General features: G+C 37.2%; 1 protein-coding gene across 1 annotated transcript in view; it reads left to right on the top strand.

The window, feature by feature from the left end:
- DIS3 (DIS3 homolog, exosome endoribonuclease and 3'-5' exoribonuclease) overlaps positions 1–18,203 on the top strand; it is a 41,750-nt gene that overhangs the window by 9,627 nt on the left and 13,920 nt on the right. Inside the window, exons 6-14 of the mRNA XM_043992775.1 lie at positions 437–601; positions 4,565–4,678; positions 8,884–9,021; positions 9,799–9,945; positions 10,910–11,026; positions 11,322–11,423; positions 12,461–12,525; positions 12,620–12,704; positions 17,405–17,532. Of these exons, the coding sequence (XP_043848710.1) occupies positions 437–601; positions 4,565–4,678; positions 8,884–9,021; positions 9,799–9,945; positions 10,910–11,026; positions 11,322–11,423; positions 12,461–12,525; positions 12,620–12,704; positions 17,405–17,532 (1,061 nt within the window). The remainder of the gene's footprint in view (positions 1–436; positions 602–4,564; positions 4,679–8,883; positions 9,022–9,798; positions 9,946–10,909; positions 11,027–11,321; positions 11,424–12,460; positions 12,526–12,619; positions 12,705–17,404; positions 17,533–18,203) is intronic.

Here is an 18,203-nt window from a genome sequence, read left to right as displayed (position 1 = left end):
AAATATAAAATATTCCACCCTTTGATTTTTTTTTTTAAGTGAGGCAATTGGGAATGAGTTGACTTGCCCAGGGTCACACAGCTAGTAAGCGTTAAGTGTCTGCGGCTGGATTTGAACTCAGGTATTCCTGACTCCAGGGCCAGTGCTTTATCCACTGTGCCACCTAGCTGCCCCTCCACCCTTTGATTTTTAAAATTAAAAAACCGGGAACATTCAGTAAATACAATAATGATAAAAGGTAATATTTTGTTCAATGTAATTTTTGAAAATAGCCCTATATCATGGCTAATCATTGGAGATAGTGCGGGGGCATTGCAAACAAGGACAGAGTAGGAAAGATAGAGCATGCAGTGTATACCTATACCAAGCTATAGCTGGATGTGTTTTCATTGAATAATGGGACCATTTCTGTCTTTTTTCTACTCTTTATATACAGATCATCCTCCAAGGACTCAAAAACTTGAACCGAGCTGTTCATGAGGATGTAGTAGCTGTGGAGCTTTTGCCCAAAAGTCAGTGGGTAGCACCATCTTCTGTGGTCCTGCAAGATGAAGGTCAAAATGGTGACGATGTTGAAGATGAAGAGGAGAAAGAAAACACTGTATGAAATTAAACAGGTTTTCATGCTCAGTTTTATTTTTCTTCATGACCAGTTAAGATAAAACTTCATGGGTGTTTTAAAAATTAAGCCTTTTAACTAACTCTTTGTTACTTCTGCTCTATGCTGTTTTTTCCTGAAATGTACTTCCAAAAATCACTGAGATCACAAGTGGATTATGTTTTAAGCACTCTTTTTAAAGGAAGTCAAATATAAAGTCTATCATCTTTTGAGTAAAAAGGCCTAACTACTTATAAAGAACAGAAATATGTTGTCTTAGCAGCATTTGGCTTTTGGGGGTTTTTTTGGTCATTTGCTACACAGAATTAAGTCAGATACAAAAAGACTATTGACTTCAGTATCAAAACTTAAACTGCATGAATTTAAAGTTGATGTTAAGGCATGGTATAGTGAGGGAAAAAATCAGGATTTTTAGTCACAGGACTTGCATTTGAATCTGATCTGTGTTCTTATGTGACACTGAAAAAGTCATCTGTAAAGTCTGGATGGCTATCTGTAAAATGAAAGAGTGGGACTAGATCATCTCTGAGATTACTTCTAGCTGTTGATCTTATGTGTCTATTAACTGACATCTAGGTAAATACAATTTTTAAATTACTTGTAAAAAAAAGGACAGTACCATGATGTGCAGTTTAGTCTGTTTTATCCAAAATTCCCCTTTATTTTTCTATACAGTACATTTCTCTCTGCTTCATTTCATGTGGGTCTTTCCAGGTTTTTCTGATAGCATCCTGTTCATCATAACTTTTATATAGTACCTTAAACTTGACAAAGAATTTTCTTCACAATAGCCCAGCAGAGTAGGTACCATACGTTTCGACATTGTAGTCAATCATCATAACTCTTTCCCTCCATCCCATTCCTTTCCAATGATATTTACTCTATTTTGTATCTTATTTTGCTCTATTCCTCCTCAAAAGTGTTTTGCTACTGACTGCCCCCTCCCCCGCTCTACCCTCCCTTCATTCACCTCCTTATCCTCTTCCCCTCCTATTTTCCTGTAGGGTTAAATAGATTACTCCTCCCAATTGGGTGTGTATGTTATTCCCTCCTTGAGCCCATTCTGATGAGGTTAAGGTCTTTGAGGTAATTCTGTTTTCTAAATTTTTCTTCCTCCCTCCCTCCTCAACTTTCCCTATGAAATCAAGCAATTCACTATATGTCATATATGTGCTGTTATGCAGAACATCTTTACCTTCTTTGAAAGTGTTTTGCAGTTTACAGGTCCCTCCCCCAAACTCCCCTCTCTCCCCTCTTCTCTCACCCCCCCCCCATCTCCTTCCCATCCCACTTTTCCTCAGGGCAAAAATATATTACTATACCCGCTTGAGCATGTATGTTATTCCCTCTTTGAGCCAACTCCCCCACTCCTTCCCCCTCTTCCTCTCCCCTCCATAAGCTTTTTTCTTGTTTCCTTCATGTGAGTTACCTCTCCCTTTCCTCCTTCCCCAGTCTATTCCTCCTACCCCTCACCCCTATTTTAAAGATGTCATCATGGGTTAGCTAGGTGGCACAGTGGACAAAGCACCAGCCCTGGGCTCAGGAGGCCCAGAGCCCAAATCCAGCCCCAGACATAAGACAACCCACCCTGTTTGCTTCACAAAGAACAAGGATACACAAAAAATGCTTTACAATTACCATCCCTTCATATTCAGTTCAGACCTATGTCCTCTGTGTATTCCTTAATGAAAAAGTTCTTACGAGTTGTATTATTTTCTCGTGTATGAATGTAAACAGTTTAACCTTTTAATGTCCCTTGTGATTTCTTTTCCCTGTTTGCCTTTTTATGATTCTCCAGGGTCTTGTATTTGAAACTCAGATTTTCTATTCAGTTCAGGTCTTTTCATCACAAATGCCTGAAAGTCCTCTTTTTCATTGAAGTCCCATTTTTTCCTCTGAAAGATTATATTCAGTTTTTCTGGGTACGTGGTTCTTGGCTGAAGTCCCAGTTCCTTTGCCCTCTGAAATATCATATTCCATGCCCTCCGGTCCTTTAATGTAGATGCTGATAGATTTTGTTTTATCCTTATTGGAGCTCCACAGTATTTGAATTCCTTTTTTCTAACTGCTTGCAGTATTTTCTCCTTGATCTGGGAGTTCTGTAATTTGGCTATAATATTCCTGGAGGTTTTCTTTTTGGGATCTCTTTCAGGAGGTGATCAATGGATTCTTTCAATTTCTATTTTACCTTCTGCTTCTAGAATATCAGGGCAATTTTCCCTTACAATCTCTTGGAGGATGTGTCTAAGCTCTTATTTTGGTCATGGTTTTCAGGTAGTCCAATGATTTTCAAATTATCTCTCCTAGATTTATTTTCCAGGTCAGCTGTTTTTCCAAGGAGATATTTCACATTGCCTTCTATTTTTTCATTCAATTGTATTTGCTTCACTGTGTCTTGGTTTCTCAAAGTCACTAGCTTCCATTTATTCAGTCCTAATTCTTAGGCAATTATTTTCAGCAGACAGCTTTTTTAATCTCCTTTCCCATTTGGCTTTTCAAACTGTTTACTTTTTTCTCATGACTCTCCTGCATTGCTCTCATTTCTCTTTCTATTCTTTCCTCCCTCTCTCTACATCTTCCTTCTCTCTCTCCTACTTTCTCTTCAAAGACCCTTTCAAGCGCTTCTATGGCCTGAGACCAGTTCATATTTTTCTTGGAAGCTTTGGATGTAGGGGCCCTGAGGTTGTACACCTGAGGGCTTCTGAGGGTACACCTTGATCTTCCTTGTCGCTGAAGAAACTTTCTGTAGTTCTGAACTTTCTTTGCTTGCTCATCTTTTACTTGACTTTTAACTCCCCACTGCGGGGGCCTGCTTCTAGGCTACACTACTGTCCCCAGCTTCAGAGGGTCCCAGGTGTTTTGGTTTGAGGGAGGACAGGTTTTTCTCTCTTTAGGCCTGTTCTTTGGTTTGAAGATAACCTCAAGCCAACTTGCTAATTAACCAGCCAGCAGCTCGATGTTGTGGTTTTTAGCTTCGATGAGCCTGTGCCCCTCCCCCACTTGGGCCTCCTGCTGCTCATGATTTCTTCCTGGTTCCCTGCTGGGGTGGGACAGCCAAATTGCTCTCTTGGTCCTGCTGATACCCCTGCACTTCCCCCCCAGCCAGCCGTTCAGCCCTTTCACCCGACGGCATGCTCAGTTCCAGAAGATTCTGGTGCTGCAGCTGATTCAGAGGCTTGGGGGTAAATTCCTCTGGTGCAGCATGCTTGGGGTCTCTCTTGGTGTGATCGTGAGATTGGACTTTACTTGCAGCCCAGCACAGCCCCCTTTAATCTGTCTATAGCTGGAAAAGATCATCTTTTTCAAACAATAATTCATTAAGCCCTACTATGTGCCAAGCACTGTGGTAGGTGCTGGAGATTCAGAGACAAAAGTTGAAATAGATCTTTCCTCTCGGAGATTGTATTCTTTTGGGGGGATACAATATGGACATTGATCTGAACTTTGAAGGAAACTACCAGGGCTTCTGAGTGGTGATAGTAAGAAGCGAGTGATTTCTTGGCATTGGAGGTAGTCCGAGCAAAGGCAGCGTTGAGAGATAGGATGTTGTACATGAGGAACAGCATGAATACCACTTGAGCATGAAGAATAATAAATGAGGCACAAAGAGGCTTTAGAAGGTCTTAAGTGTTTTTAAACAAAGACATTTGTATTTGATGCTAGAGAAAATAGGGTCAAACTGTAGTTCAGACAGCATCTGGGTTTTAGGTATTTAGTTACAGGTTTTTTGGGCTTAGCATGTGCTGCTTTACTGTGGATAACACTACTTGGAATGTTCGGTCACACTTTAACAGAATCTTAGAGTTAATGTAGTTTATTATGATGTCATAGTTTAGGGCTTGAATGTTGTAATATCTGTTTACATGTTCATGAAAAACTCACCATTTGTCTTGTTATTGGGAAAATGTCTAAATACTTAGCTCCATTTTCATTTTGAAATTCTAGTTGAAGACCGCTATAAATGAGAAAATGCTAAGACCTTCAGGAAGAGTGGTAGGAATAATAAAGAGGAACTGGAGGCCGTTTTGTGGCATGCTTTCCAAGTCTGATATTAAGGAGGTAAGTGAAGACGTTCTCCTTAAATGATATTTGAAACATCCAGGTGAACTTAAAGCCAACAACCACGACATCCAGGGGGGATGGGATACAGCATTTAGGTGAGACGTGGTCCTGGCTTTCACGATTCCGTTATAGTCCAGATAAGGCGCAAGCCTAATTCATACATGCTATTCCATGGTAGTTCTTAAAAAGTTGCAAATTGAAGTATTATGTGAATTATGAGGGGAAAAGTCTAGACTGAGTTGGACCAGGTAAGGATTTATAGGAAAGATGGCATTTGAGTTGGACTTTAAAGGAGGGTGAAAAGGATTCTGTGCATTCTTTGATGTACTGCCTTCTCAAAATGCATCGTGTGACCTGGCAACTAAAAAAGCGAATGCTGTCCTAAACGTAGTAGCCAGACTGAGGGAAATGGCAATCCTTCCATACCATATAAACTACATGGAATTTTGTATTAATTAATTGCTACCGCAATTTGGGAAGGAGTTAAAAAGCTGCTGCTCACTCTGCTGATGTAGAGCTGGAGAGCCTACTATACAATGTGAAGTGCTTTCTGGGAAAATAAAGCATTGGGGGAGAACATAAAGCCCTTCAAGAGCTTCTCTATGAAAGGGGGATTCAGTCTGTTTGGTTTGGTGTCAGTTGATAGAACTGTCCTTTGACTAATGGAAGTTTCAGAAGTTAGAGATTTTCATTTAATGTAAAGGAAAATTTCCTAAGACTTAGAGCTGTCCAATGGTCAGTCAGTGAGCATTTATTAAGTGTAAGCTATATGCCAATAACTGCATAAATGCTGAAGATAGAAAGGCAAAAAAGAGAGTCAACCTAGAGGACAACCTTAGGACCTCACAGTCTAATGGAGGAGACAAGCAAACATATACAAACAAGCCATATCCAGGATAAATAGGAAATCATTAACAGAGGGAAGACACTAGAATAAAGAGGGATTGGGAAAACTTTCAGTAGACGATGGAATTTGAAATAAACCAGGAGGCAGAGATGAGGAGGGGAGGTCATTCTGGGCATTGAGGATAGCCAGAGATGATGCCTGGAGTCAAGAGATGAAATATCTCATTCTTGGAACAGCCAGGAGGCCAATGTCATTAGATCAAAGAGTATGTGGCAGGGAGTACGGTGTAAGAAGAATAGAAAGAGGGGAGAGGCTAGGTTATGAAGGACTTTTCATGCCAAACAGAGGTTATTTGAACCTGTAGGTGTGGTAGGAAACATGAGTTTATTGACTATGAGGTTGATGTGATTAGACCAATACTTTCGGAAAATAATGTTTTCAGCGGAGTGGAGCATGAGCTGGTGTGGGAAGAGACTTGTGATGGGAAGGCCAACCAGTAGTGTATTGCAGTAGTCCGGGTATGGTGATGAGGATTTGTGAGAGAGAGAGAGAGAGAGAGAGAGAGAGAGAGAGAGAGAGAGAGAGAGAGAGAGAGAGACACTGACTTAACACTTACTAGCCTTAGACACTTAACACTTACTAGTTGTGTGACCCTGGGCAAGTCACTTAACCCCAATTGCCTCACTTTAAAAAAAAAAAAAGAAAGATAGTGAGGAGCCAAAGATGGACACCTAGGTTTCAAGCCTGGGTACCCAGGAGAAAGATACTGAATTCATATTTGGAGTTTTCATATTAGTGAATTCGTATTTGGAATTGATATTGAGTTTTAGCTATCCACTGGTCATTTCAAGATGTCTGAAAGGCAGTTTCAAGATACAAAACTGGAAGTCAGCATAGAAATGACAGCTGGATAAGTATAGAACTGAGAATCCTCAGTGCATCAATGGTCATTAAATCCATGGGAGTCAGTGAAATCAAGATGTGAAGTGTAGGGGCAGCTAGGTGGCACAGTGGATAAAGCATTGACCCTGGATTCAGGAGGACCTGAGTTCAAATCCAGCCTCAGACACTTGACACTTACTAGCTGTGTGACCCTGGGTAAGTCACTTAACCCTCATTTTCCCCCCTTTCCCCCCCAAAAAAAAAGCAGGAAGGGAAGTGTAGTATTATGGAGAAGAGAAGAAGCCCCAGTACAGAGCCCACAGCAGGCATAATCTGTATGAGGATCTAGTAAAGGAGATTTGAAGAGTAGTTAGATAGAAAAAAGGAGAACCAGGAGAGAGTAGTGTCCCACAAATCTAGAGAGAAGAAAGTATTACAGAGAAGAGGGTGATGGGCAACATCAGTGCCTGAAGAGAAGTCAGGAAGAATGGGGATTAAGAAAAGGCCATTGAATCTGGCAGTTAGGAGGTCATTGGTAACTTTAGAAAAAAGCAATTTCCATTGAATGAGGAGTTCAGAAGCCAGACTGGAGAGTTAGGAAGAGAGCAGGAAGAAAGGGAGTAGAAGTATCTATTGAAAATGGTTTTCTCAAGGAGTTTAGCCACAAAAAGTAGCGGACATCTAAGATTAGTTAGTAGGGATAGAAGGATCAAGTGAAGGTTTTTTGAGGATGGGGAAGATTATGGGCATGGGTATAAGTAATAGGAAAGGAGTGAGCAGACAGGGAGAGAGTGAAGATGAGTGAGAGAATGGGGATGATAGGGGAGGCAGTCTTTGGGGAAGAAGGTATGGAATGAGAGACCGGCTCTTAGTGTGAAGCAGGCATAGAGGACATGGGGCAGAAGACATCTGAGTGATGAGATGAGGAGTGGGAGAAGAGAAAGATCTCTCTGAGTGGCCTCATTTTTGTTTTGTTTGTTTTTCCCTAGTGTAATAGGAGGCAAAATTTTCAGCTGAGAGGATGGTGGGAGGGGAAGCCATGGAAGGTTTGAGGAGGGATGAAAAGGACTTGAAGAGCCGTACAGAGTGGGATGGTGAGTTAATGAGCAAAGTGGTAGTCATTATGAATAATACGAACGAGGGTAGTAAAGGTAGGAGGGCACAGGATCTGTTTTGGTCAAAGATTACTTGAATGCAGGAGGTTGGCTGAATGGTGTCACAGACAAAAATAGTGAAATCTTCAGGAATGGTTTGCCGGAAAGATACCAGTCTTGGTTTTTGGACATGTTGTATTTGAGCTGGTAGGGAAGGAAATGGTGAAGGAGTGGTTGCAGAGGTAGGAAGAGAACTAAGACAGGAATAGTTTCTCTGAAGCTAGGGGAGGAGATGGTATTGAGTAGAAGTGACCAGAATGGTCAAAAGCTTCAGAGAAAGGGAGTATAAGGAATGAAAAAAGATAATTAGAGGTATAAATTAGTGTCCTCCATCAGTGTTATAAACTCTCAGCAGCCATATAAAAGATTTTTTCAGATCAAGAATAAGAGAAATCTAAATGAAAACAACTGTGTTTTTCACTGTACGCTCTACAGATTGACAAAGATAACAAAGGCACAAATAGTCAACATTGGAGAGGCCATGGAAAAATGGGCACACTAAAAATACTGTTGGTGGATTTATGAATTTTGGAACCGTTTCTAGAAAACCACTTAGAATTGTGCATAAGAAAGTGTCTGAAAAATCTATACCTTTTGATCCAGAAATTGATATCAGAGACCCACATACCAAAACATTCATTGCAGCATTTCTAGTGCCAGTAAGTACACTTTTAGCCTTGAAAAAAGTAAAAGAAGTCATTGGTGATCTTTGAGGTAGTGTGGCATAGCATATAGGACACTGAACTTGGAATCTGGAAGATAGGGATTCAAATTTTGCCTCAGACTGAACTAGTTGTATGACCCTGGACAAGTCAGTAAACTTTCAGCCTCAGTGTTCTCATCAGTAAAATGGGGGTGATAGCATATATTTCATAGGATTGCTCTGAGGAACAAGTGAGATGACATGTAAAACACCATATAAATATCTTTATTGTTGAAAGTTTCAGTAAAATGGTTGGAGTTGAAAGTTAGTTTTGAAGGGTTAAGGAAATAGAGGGCTTTAGGTAAAGACAGCTTTTTAAAGAAGTAATAAGGAAAGGTAAGACAGACTGTAGATGGATCAAAGGAGCCTTTTGAAAGATTTGTAATAAGATATTTATAAGCAGATGGGAAAGCACCATTGGAGAAGAGATTGATAGGTGAAAGAGATGGAATGACTATTGAAACAAATTGCCTGAGGAAGTGAGAAGGAAAATGATCCAAGGTTCAGATAAAGGGATTCCTTTTTTTCTCTTACTGGAGTGATGGAATAGTAGGAGATTTTTACTTTTGTTGAGGAACTTATAACCCACAAAGAACATTTTGTACATTGTCTGTAGTCAAGAAGACATCTCTTTACACCTGCTGACAAGAGAATACCTCGAATTCGAATAGAAACAAGACAGGCTTCGACCTTAGAAGGACAGAGAATTATTGTTGCCATTGATGGTTGGCCCAAGAATTCCAGATATCCTAATGTAAGTTCTTTTTAGAGGGCAGAATTCTGTTTTCTATAATGTCTCAAAGAAAATCTATAGGATGTGAAATTTGCACTGAAATTTAGTGTGTTCATTCTGATCATTTTGTTAATTTATGCATATAGTTCAATAAACTGATGTTCTTTAATGAATCAAGTTAAAGTATTGTTTATAATTGCTTGCTTGGTTGTGTCTATGAGAAATGAATTCATGAAAAGACTAATTTTTTGTCATCTATGAAAAAAATCAACAGTTCCTAGAATTTAAATTGCTTCTTACCATTTACATTCTAAAATGTAAGTTCTTGGCAAGAATATCTGGTGTATTTTGAAACACAGTTGAAGCATAAAAGGCAATAGGAAATAAATAAATTCTGGGACTGTGATTTTTACATAGTGGACATCTTTGGAAGTCTTGCCACTTCTGTAGATTTCAGTTTTCCCATTTGTTTATTGGAGGAAACTGTTTACACAGTTCCTTGGGTTATTTTAAGAATGGTAAATTGAGTGGGGCAGTTAGATGGTGCAGTGGATAGAGCACCGGCCCTGGATTCAGGAGGACCTGAGTTCAAATCCAGCCATAGACACTTAACAATTACTAGCTGTGTGACCCTGGGCAAGTCACTTAACCCCAATTGCCTCAACAACAACAGCCAAAAAAAAAAAAAAGAATGGTAAATTGTGAAAAGCATTTGAACAACATTAACTTAATAAGAGAATGTGTTTCTGGTGATGAAAAATTAAGAAATATGTCTTCTGAAATAATTATTATTTTTAGGGTCACTTTGTAAAAAATTTAGGTGCTGTTGGTGATAAAGAGACTGAAACTGAAGTTCTACTCCTTGAACATGATGTTCCCCATCAACCCTTCTCCCAAGCTGTTCTTAGTTTCCTGCCCAAGATGCCCTGGAGCATCACTGAAGAGGTGAGAGACAAATGATGTCAAATGAGCTGTACCCATTTAGGATAAGTAGAAACTCAGCCCAGCAGAAGTACAGTGCCCGTCATGTTGTCTTCTGCTCCGTCCAATAAGAGATTTTATCTGTGTATTAGTTTTGCCTTTTTTTAAAAAAGATACACTGTTGGAATAGCTGTAACATTTTAAGTAAAAGGAGAAACCTGAGTTTTTCCCCCTCACATTTATATATTGATCAGTCGATCTTTCTATTTTGCACTGACCAAAATATTTGAAGTATCTGAAAAACATATTTATATTTCACCAGAAATTAAATTCTCAGGAAGCAGGAAAATTGCATATTTTGAGTTTTCAAGGGTGAGTAAGGGGTCTAGATAGGTTCAAATAAAATTAAGTTTAGCCTAAGTTCACATTTGAACCGAGATGGAAAAAACAGGCTATGTATAAATTTTAGTAACCCGCATTAATATGTGAAATATATTGTATAAATTTGGATGACTCGAGGGCTCTTCTGGAGACTTTACGAGAGCATTCAGGCAAGAAGCATGCTGGATGAAATAGCATAGATGGATTGTAATCTTGCTGATAGAGGGAGTTACCCACACCAGTGAGGTACAGCTAAATAATAATAATAATAATAATTCTATAATGTATATGCTTATACACATATACACACAAGTATATGCATATTATAAAATCGCATAATAAGGCCTCAAGACTTCAAGAAGTCATAATTGCATGAGTATGCATTCTCCCTGCACTGATTCAGATTGAAATTTCCTTCTAACTAATTTAATAAGTGATACTACAGAGTTGCTATAATTGAAAAAAATGGAGGCCTTCACCAGTTCCTCTGAAGGCCCCTCCAACCTGCCTGAATCTCTCAGAGCTTGAAGTTAAAATTTGTTGATCCTCCCCCATCTACTGAATTATTGTTACATGTAATTTTTTCCTCTTTTATGCCATCTTATAGGACATGAAGAATAGAGAAGATCTGAGGCATCTTTGCGTTTGTAGTGTGGATCCTCCAAAGTGTACAGATATAGATGATGCTTTACATTGTCGAGAACTTGAAAATGGAAATCTGGAGGTATTCATTTTACAAGGTCCTTTTTGCTAGAGATGTTAGTTTTATAGCTTATGTTCAGGTAGAACTATATCTGAACACTTTTCGTTTGCTCTGGTAGAATTTATTTGTTAAGTACTAGTGTAGAGTGCTGTTTATTACAACTAAAGAAACTAATGGATTTGTATTATTAGATTAAAATGTTAGGTGCAATGTATCATTTTTCCTTTTTGTTGCACTTCTTCCTCAGATATCTTTTAGAAAAGTTAATAAACTATGCAGTCTTGTCATATTGTCCATTACTTCTTATCTTTTTGAGGTTGGTGTTCACATTGCCGATGTTAGTCACTTTATCCGACCAGGAAATGCTTTGGATCAAGAGTCAGCTAAAAGAGGAACAACTGTCTACCTTTGTGAAAAAGTAAATATTTTTCATTCAGCAAATATTTGTAGCATACCTACTGTGCGAAAGGAACTATAATGGGTGCTGTGGGGGTGATACAGAGAAGAAAGTACAAACTTAAAGTGGAATTTTGGTCAGTTTTCCTTGTAACTTCTTTTTTAATGAAGATAGCTGAAGGGGCTTTGACTAAAGTTATTTGAGAGATTTCCTAGAGAGGAAAAAGATACTCTGGATTTAGTAAAGCCTTTTGGCTTTATCCAGGCATAATCCTAACATTGGATATATACATATTTTTTTTTTTTTTGCAAACTTGGACAGGCAAAGTTGGATGGTATAGGCTATTTATTGTAATAATGTACTCTTTGTGATTGAGTATTTTAAATGGCAATTAGAGATAGTTTATCTTTTTAATATTTGTTGCTTGGCTAGCTTAGAGCAGTCTTTGTTGTCATAGAAATAGAGAATTTTCTAGAGGGAATCAGTCAACAAGCATTTATTAAACATTTGCAATGTGCTAAACCCTGTGCTAGTCTCTGGGATTACAAGTAGAAAGAATCCAACAATGCTCACTTCCAAGGAGCTTCTATTCAAATCAGAAGATACATATGTAAATACATACATCATTAATAGAATTTGGGTAATTACAAGAAATGGTGACTTTAGAGATCATCTGGGCCTTCTCTTTGGGGACATTAGACTTGCTGAAGGTTTATCAGAAACTAAAGCCAGGTTTACCAAAAGTGCCATTAATTCAAAGGTATAAAGTATAAAGTTTTTCTCTGTTTAAAAAAAAAAAAAAAAGCAGTCCTGTCAGAGCTGGATCCCAGAACTCTTAAACCCCAATCTAATATTCTTCCTACTATACCATGTTGCCATAATTATTCCTTTGTGTTTTAGAAATGTAGAAGTGTCATTAGGATTTCATGTTTGAAAAATGATTCTTCCTTTAATTCACAACAATTTTATTTACCTTCTTATTCAGTGTTTAACAGGAAAAAATAATTTCATATTATGCTGCTAAGTAATTTTTAAGCTTTTATTTCTCTCTTTTACAGAGAATTGATATGGTTCCAGAGTTGCTTAGCTCTAACTTATGTTCTTTAAGATCGAATGTGGACAGGTATCTGTGCATACTTTTTCATAAGACTTAATATTAACATTTAATGTTTACCACTTGTTTTATTTTACTAATATTATGTGTCTTTTTTTCCTAGGCTAGCATTTTCATGTATTTGGGAAATGAATCACAATGCTGAAATTTTAAAAACCAGGTTTACCAAAAGTGCCATTAATTCAAAGGTAAAGGGTAAAGTTTTTCTTTTGTCTATATTTAAAAAAAAATCAGTGCTTTGAAAAAGATTGCCTTACAAAACTAAGTTTGCTTGAGTCAGTAAACTACAGAAAACACATTGTCAATTTCCCCAGTGTTTGTTTTAGAAAGTGCTACAAACTTAGAGCTTTGAACTATCTACTTTATCCCTCTGTTCCTGTTAGGGAGTAGCAAGACTGTCAGTAGTCATCATGTTTCACTTAGCCTATTGAAAAGTATATTGAAAGCTATAAAGCTTAGCGTTTTACAGGGGATTAGAATAAAGAACTTCAGGTCCCTGTCGATTAGAAATTGGGATAAAGGAATTTTAATTTTCTAGTGGGTAATGTTTCAAAAATACATTTAAAAGTTTCTCTGGAATGCTCATTAAATTATGACATAGAATAACATCAGCCATATATGTGATTAGGGATTGTAAGGCTGCAAGTGATCTCTTTTGCTCATCTTATAGCAAGTTGCCAGTAACTAGCCTGAAATCTGGGTCTGGGAAACAGCCGGTTGTGAGGTACAGGAGAAGCGGGGGACAATTCTTTTTCTGGTCACAAAACAAATCTCATGCAAAATTTTGAAATAAGCAGAATTTATCTTTGTCACCATGCTATCTTTCTGTCTGTATCCATCCCTTTCACACATTTTAGTGCCCCAGGCTCCAAACCCCTTTATTGTTGTGAGTCATCAACTGTGGCAGCCTTCTATACTTCCAAAGAACTCCATTTTTCAGAATTTACCATCTCCTTTCTTGCTAATCAGATCTCCCAATCATCAGCTTATTTGACAACGAGGTTATAAGAAAAAAGCAGACCTTGTTGAATTAATTATTGATAGCCCTTTAATTCTTGCCTTTTGTTTTTTCTTGGCTGGGCAGTGAGGGTTAAGTGACTTGCCCAGGGTCACACAGCTAGTAAGTGTCAAGTGTCTGAGGCTGGATTTGAACTCAGGTCCTCTTGAATCCGGGGCCAGTGCTTTATCCACTGCACCACCTAGCTGCCCAATAGCTCTTTATTTCAGAGGCATTTATATTAAAAAAAAATTTTAACCCAAAAGAATTTCTAATTGATGGTAACAAAGTGAAGTGAACTCTGCAACAAAATTCAGGCAGTGTACAGTAAGGTATTGGAAAGGAGGTTTCAAGAGGTCATCTATGAGTCAAGTTTTTCTCAACTATTAAGAATTCCTTTTTCATTTCACTACTCATAGATTCTATATGCCACACTAGTATTTTCTTTTTTAAAATGTTTTTTATTCATTTTAAACTTAAATTCAAAACAAAAGGAAAAAAAACTTTTCCATATATATAAGTTTCCATTTCAGATTTGTTTGCTTTTTTTGTTTTTTAAACCTATGTAATAAATATTACACTTTGTTTTCAAAGCTACCCAGTTTTTCTGTGTTTCCTTCTAAGTTTTCTTTTGTTCTCCGCTGTGCACTTTTAATTTTTTTCTCTACCCTCCACCCCACCCTAGAGAAGGCTACAGTAAAATGCAAATATACATACATATACATATCTATCTATAAGCATATGCACATAAACATATAGGTAAGACCACACTATACATATTTCTATGTATTTATTATTTATCTGGAGGTGGATGCCATTGTCCTTTGTAGGTACAAGTCTTGACATGTTTCTCTTTTTTTGTTGGGGTTTTTTTGCGGGGCAGTATTGGTTAAGTGACTTGCCTAGGGTCACACAGCTAGTAAGTGTTAAGTGTCTGAGGTCGAATTTGAACTCAGGTCCTCTTGAATCCAGGGCCGGTGCTTTATCTATTGTGCCACCTAGCTGCTGCAGGGCATATCTCCTTTAGCCAATCTGATAGAGGTAAGATGATATTTCAAAATTGTTTTAATTTGCCTTTCTCCAATCAATAATGATTTAAAGCATTTTTTTATATGATTATATAGTTTTTATTTCTTCATCAAAAATCTGCCTAGGGCAGCTAGGTGGAGCAGTGGATAGAGCACTGGGATTGGATTCAGGAGGACCTGAGTTCAAAGGCGGCTTGGACACTTGACACTTACTGTCTGTGTGACCCTGGCCAAGTCACTTAACCCCAATTGCCTCACAAAAAAGAAAGAAAAAGAAAAATCTACCTGTTCATATCCTTTGACCATTTATCAATTGGGTTATGACTCATTCTTATAAATTTGACAATGTTCTTTATATATTTGAGTAATGAAGTCTTTATCTCAGAAATTGTCTGAAAGTTTTCCCCCAATTTTCTGCTTTCCTTCCAATCTTGGCTATGTTGGTTTTATTTTATAAGAACTTTTAAATTTAATATAATCAAAACTGTCCATTCTGTACCTCAAAAATGTCTTTGCCTCTTGTTTCTTTATATATTATTCTCCTATTCGTGAGTCTTATAGGTAATATGTTCCATGTTCTTCTAATATGCTTGTGATAGCTCTTTTTATATCTAGGTAATGTATCCATTTTGACCTCTTTGTATGAGGTTTAATATATTGGTCTATGCCCAATTCCTGTGAAACTGCTTTCTAGCTTTCCCAACAATTTCTGCCAAATAATGAATTCTTATCCCCAAACTTCAGTCTTTACATTTGTTAAACACAAAATTACTTTAGCCCTTTATCTCTTCCGATAATCTACCTTTCTATTTCTTAGCCAGTACCAGATAGTTTTTATATTTACTGCCTTATAATATAAGGCTGTTTAAGGTTTGGTATTGCTGAATTTCTTTCCTTTACATTTTTTTATTAGTTCCTTTAAATTCTTGACCTTTTGTTCTTCCAAATGAATTTTGTTGTTATTTTTTCTAACTCAGTAAAATACTTTTTAAGTAATTTAATTGGGATGGCATTGAATATATAGATAAGTTGGGGAAATTGTCATTTTTATTATATTGGCTTTTCTGAGGTTCCTCAGATAGTCTTTGAAGGTTAACTCCTTTATCTGGACTTTTGTTTATTTCTGCTGCTCTACTTTCACTTTGAGGTGTTGTTCTGTCATTTGTGGAGCAAATTTGGAGACCTGCAAGTTTTATAACATACTCTACCACATTACCAGAATTCTTTTCACTCTAGTATTTTCATAATTGCTTTTGTGTCAATAGGGGCTCCACTGTGAAGTGGAGCACAGGGATAACGAGAGACATTTACATATCTGTGTGACTCACAAGTTAAAGACTTCCTATAACACATTTTGGTTCTAGGTCATGTCCCATTTTTAGCCTCAAAGAATCATATAATAAGATTATTTAACAGTAAGGACTGTAGACATCATCTAATTAAGGTCCTGTCAGTTGCTGGGTGCTAGGTCATTATATCATCTGGATATTTCACTGAGACATCTAATATTTTCTTTAATAATTATTTGATGGAAAATAGAAATTTTAGAAATAATTTATGTATATTAGGGTTACCAAACACTGATGTAATTATAGACAGTTCTTCCAGATGCTGCAAGGTTCTACTTCCCTTTTCATCCACTGCTGATGTTGCCCAAGCACCAAGGGAGCAGCCAGTCTCTTGTCTATCCCAGAGGCCTATTACCTCTGCCCTATGAGATCCAGTCTTTTTGTGATTTCAGGTTTGGGGATAAGATTTCTCTAGGTTCCTAAAGTCCTAATCTCTTGGGTTATATAGTTGGAAAAACAATGAATCAAATTATATTTGACTATTTGAAGACAATTTAATGTGTTAAGATTAATCTTGTTTTAAAATTTTGATTTGACATCTAAAGTCAAAGTGAGCTTGTCAAACCTTGAGCTAGGCTAGCCTTTTCATTTCACAGATGAAAAAACAACCTAGAAACATTAAATGAGATATTGTATAGGATACTACGTTTTTCTAATTTATTTGCCACTGTGAGAATTGGAATGACACCCTCTGCTGGGAGAGATATTGCAGGGAAGCTCCGCCATGAGGAGAAAACATGTGACTTGGAAACCATGTGACTTTAGCATCTAGAAGTTACTGCCTGTTAGTTGTGTCTGCTGACTGTGGGTAGCTGTCAGTCAGTGCTACCAACCAATTAGCTTGGAGCTGTGTGTATGTGGACGGCCCTGTTTCCTGTTTCAGAGGAAGCTTCTGGGAGAAAGAAGGAGGAGCGAGGTTTTTTGGGGGTTCCTGACCTCGGTTTGGCAAGTCAGATGCTGGGGTCTCTTAGAGATAGTTAGATTTTTACCTCTCTCCTCACCAACTTCTTATGCACTTTAATAAATACTTAAAAGTCTAGAGTCTTGCTCAAGCTTCTAATTTAGGGTGACCACTCATTAGAATTTAGACATCATAGCTAGAATTTTAGCCCCCTTACACCTACTTGAATACAATATGCTAAAAAGATTTTACTTTATGGTTGCTAAACAGGCCTATTCTAATCAGTTTCTGACATTTTATGACAATGGTTCTTAGGTTTCAATTAAAAATGAAAGTAACCATTGTTGGGGGAGGGCTGAAATAAAGTAATTTCTCTTTAGTTCAGTATAACATTGACTTTAGGTAGTTAACAAGGTTCTGCTCTGATAAATGCTTGGTTAATAGACTAGAAATAGCAGGATTGAAAGTAGGAATCTTTACTCAGTATTTCCTTTTCATTATTGATTATAAGCAGTTTGACATTATGGATTTTAGATTTTCACCTGAGGTTAGAAGGCACAATTCTAATTTTCTTGTTCATAATTGTCATGTTAATTCACAATTTCTTTTCCAGGCTTCCCTTACATATGCAGAAGCTCAAATGAGAATTGATTCAGCAACTATGAATGATGATATTACCACTAGTCTCCGTGGACTAAATAAACTAGCAAAAATTCTGAAGAGGCGGAGAATAGATGCAGGGTATATTTTCTTTCTTTTCTTGCTATATCTAACTTGGATACCATTATTAAACTAGCTTGTTAACCTTTTTTGAATGCCCACATTTATCATGTGTAATAGAGAAACATTTAATGGTTTGTGTGGCAAATATTTCAAATGTGCATTAAGCATTATATGTAAGTTTATATGCATATAAAATATATAATACATGTATGTTAAATATATATGGTGTATATTTACATATAATGTGGTAAGTGTATATTAAATATTATAGAGGAAACATAGTATATTGGATAGAGAACTGGTCTCAGAATCAGGTAAGACTTATATCATCTCTGACACATACTGCTCTATGACTTGAACTAGTCGCATAATTTCTCATAGTTGTAAGCAACCAAGATTAGAAGTTGCAGAGAATATTATAAAAGTACTCTAAGAGGAAGAAACTACTTAAACTACTTGTCTGTTGTTTTCTTTTCAAAAGTCACTTTCCTAGATTATTTAAATCTTTTCATTAAGATGGATCTCACTAATTATTATGCTTAAAGTAATTAACCTCAGAGTAGTAGTTGCATCCCAGAATAGAAATTTATTAACTTCAGTTGCTAGACTACAGAGGTTCTGTATTATTTAAGACCTTCAGGAAAGTTCTGTTGCACACATTCTCCAGTTTTTATTAAAGAATTATTTTC

This window comes from Dromiciops gliroides, chromosome 3 (assembly GCF_019393635.1).
Source record: "Dromiciops gliroides isolate mDroGli1 chromosome 3, mDroGli1.pri, whole genome shotgun sequence".
NCBI classification, from domain to species: domain Eukaryota; kingdom Metazoa; phylum Chordata; class Mammalia; order Microbiotheria; family Microbiotheriidae; genus Dromiciops; species Dromiciops gliroides.
This window is presented reverse-complemented; position numbering and strand designations above follow the sequence as displayed.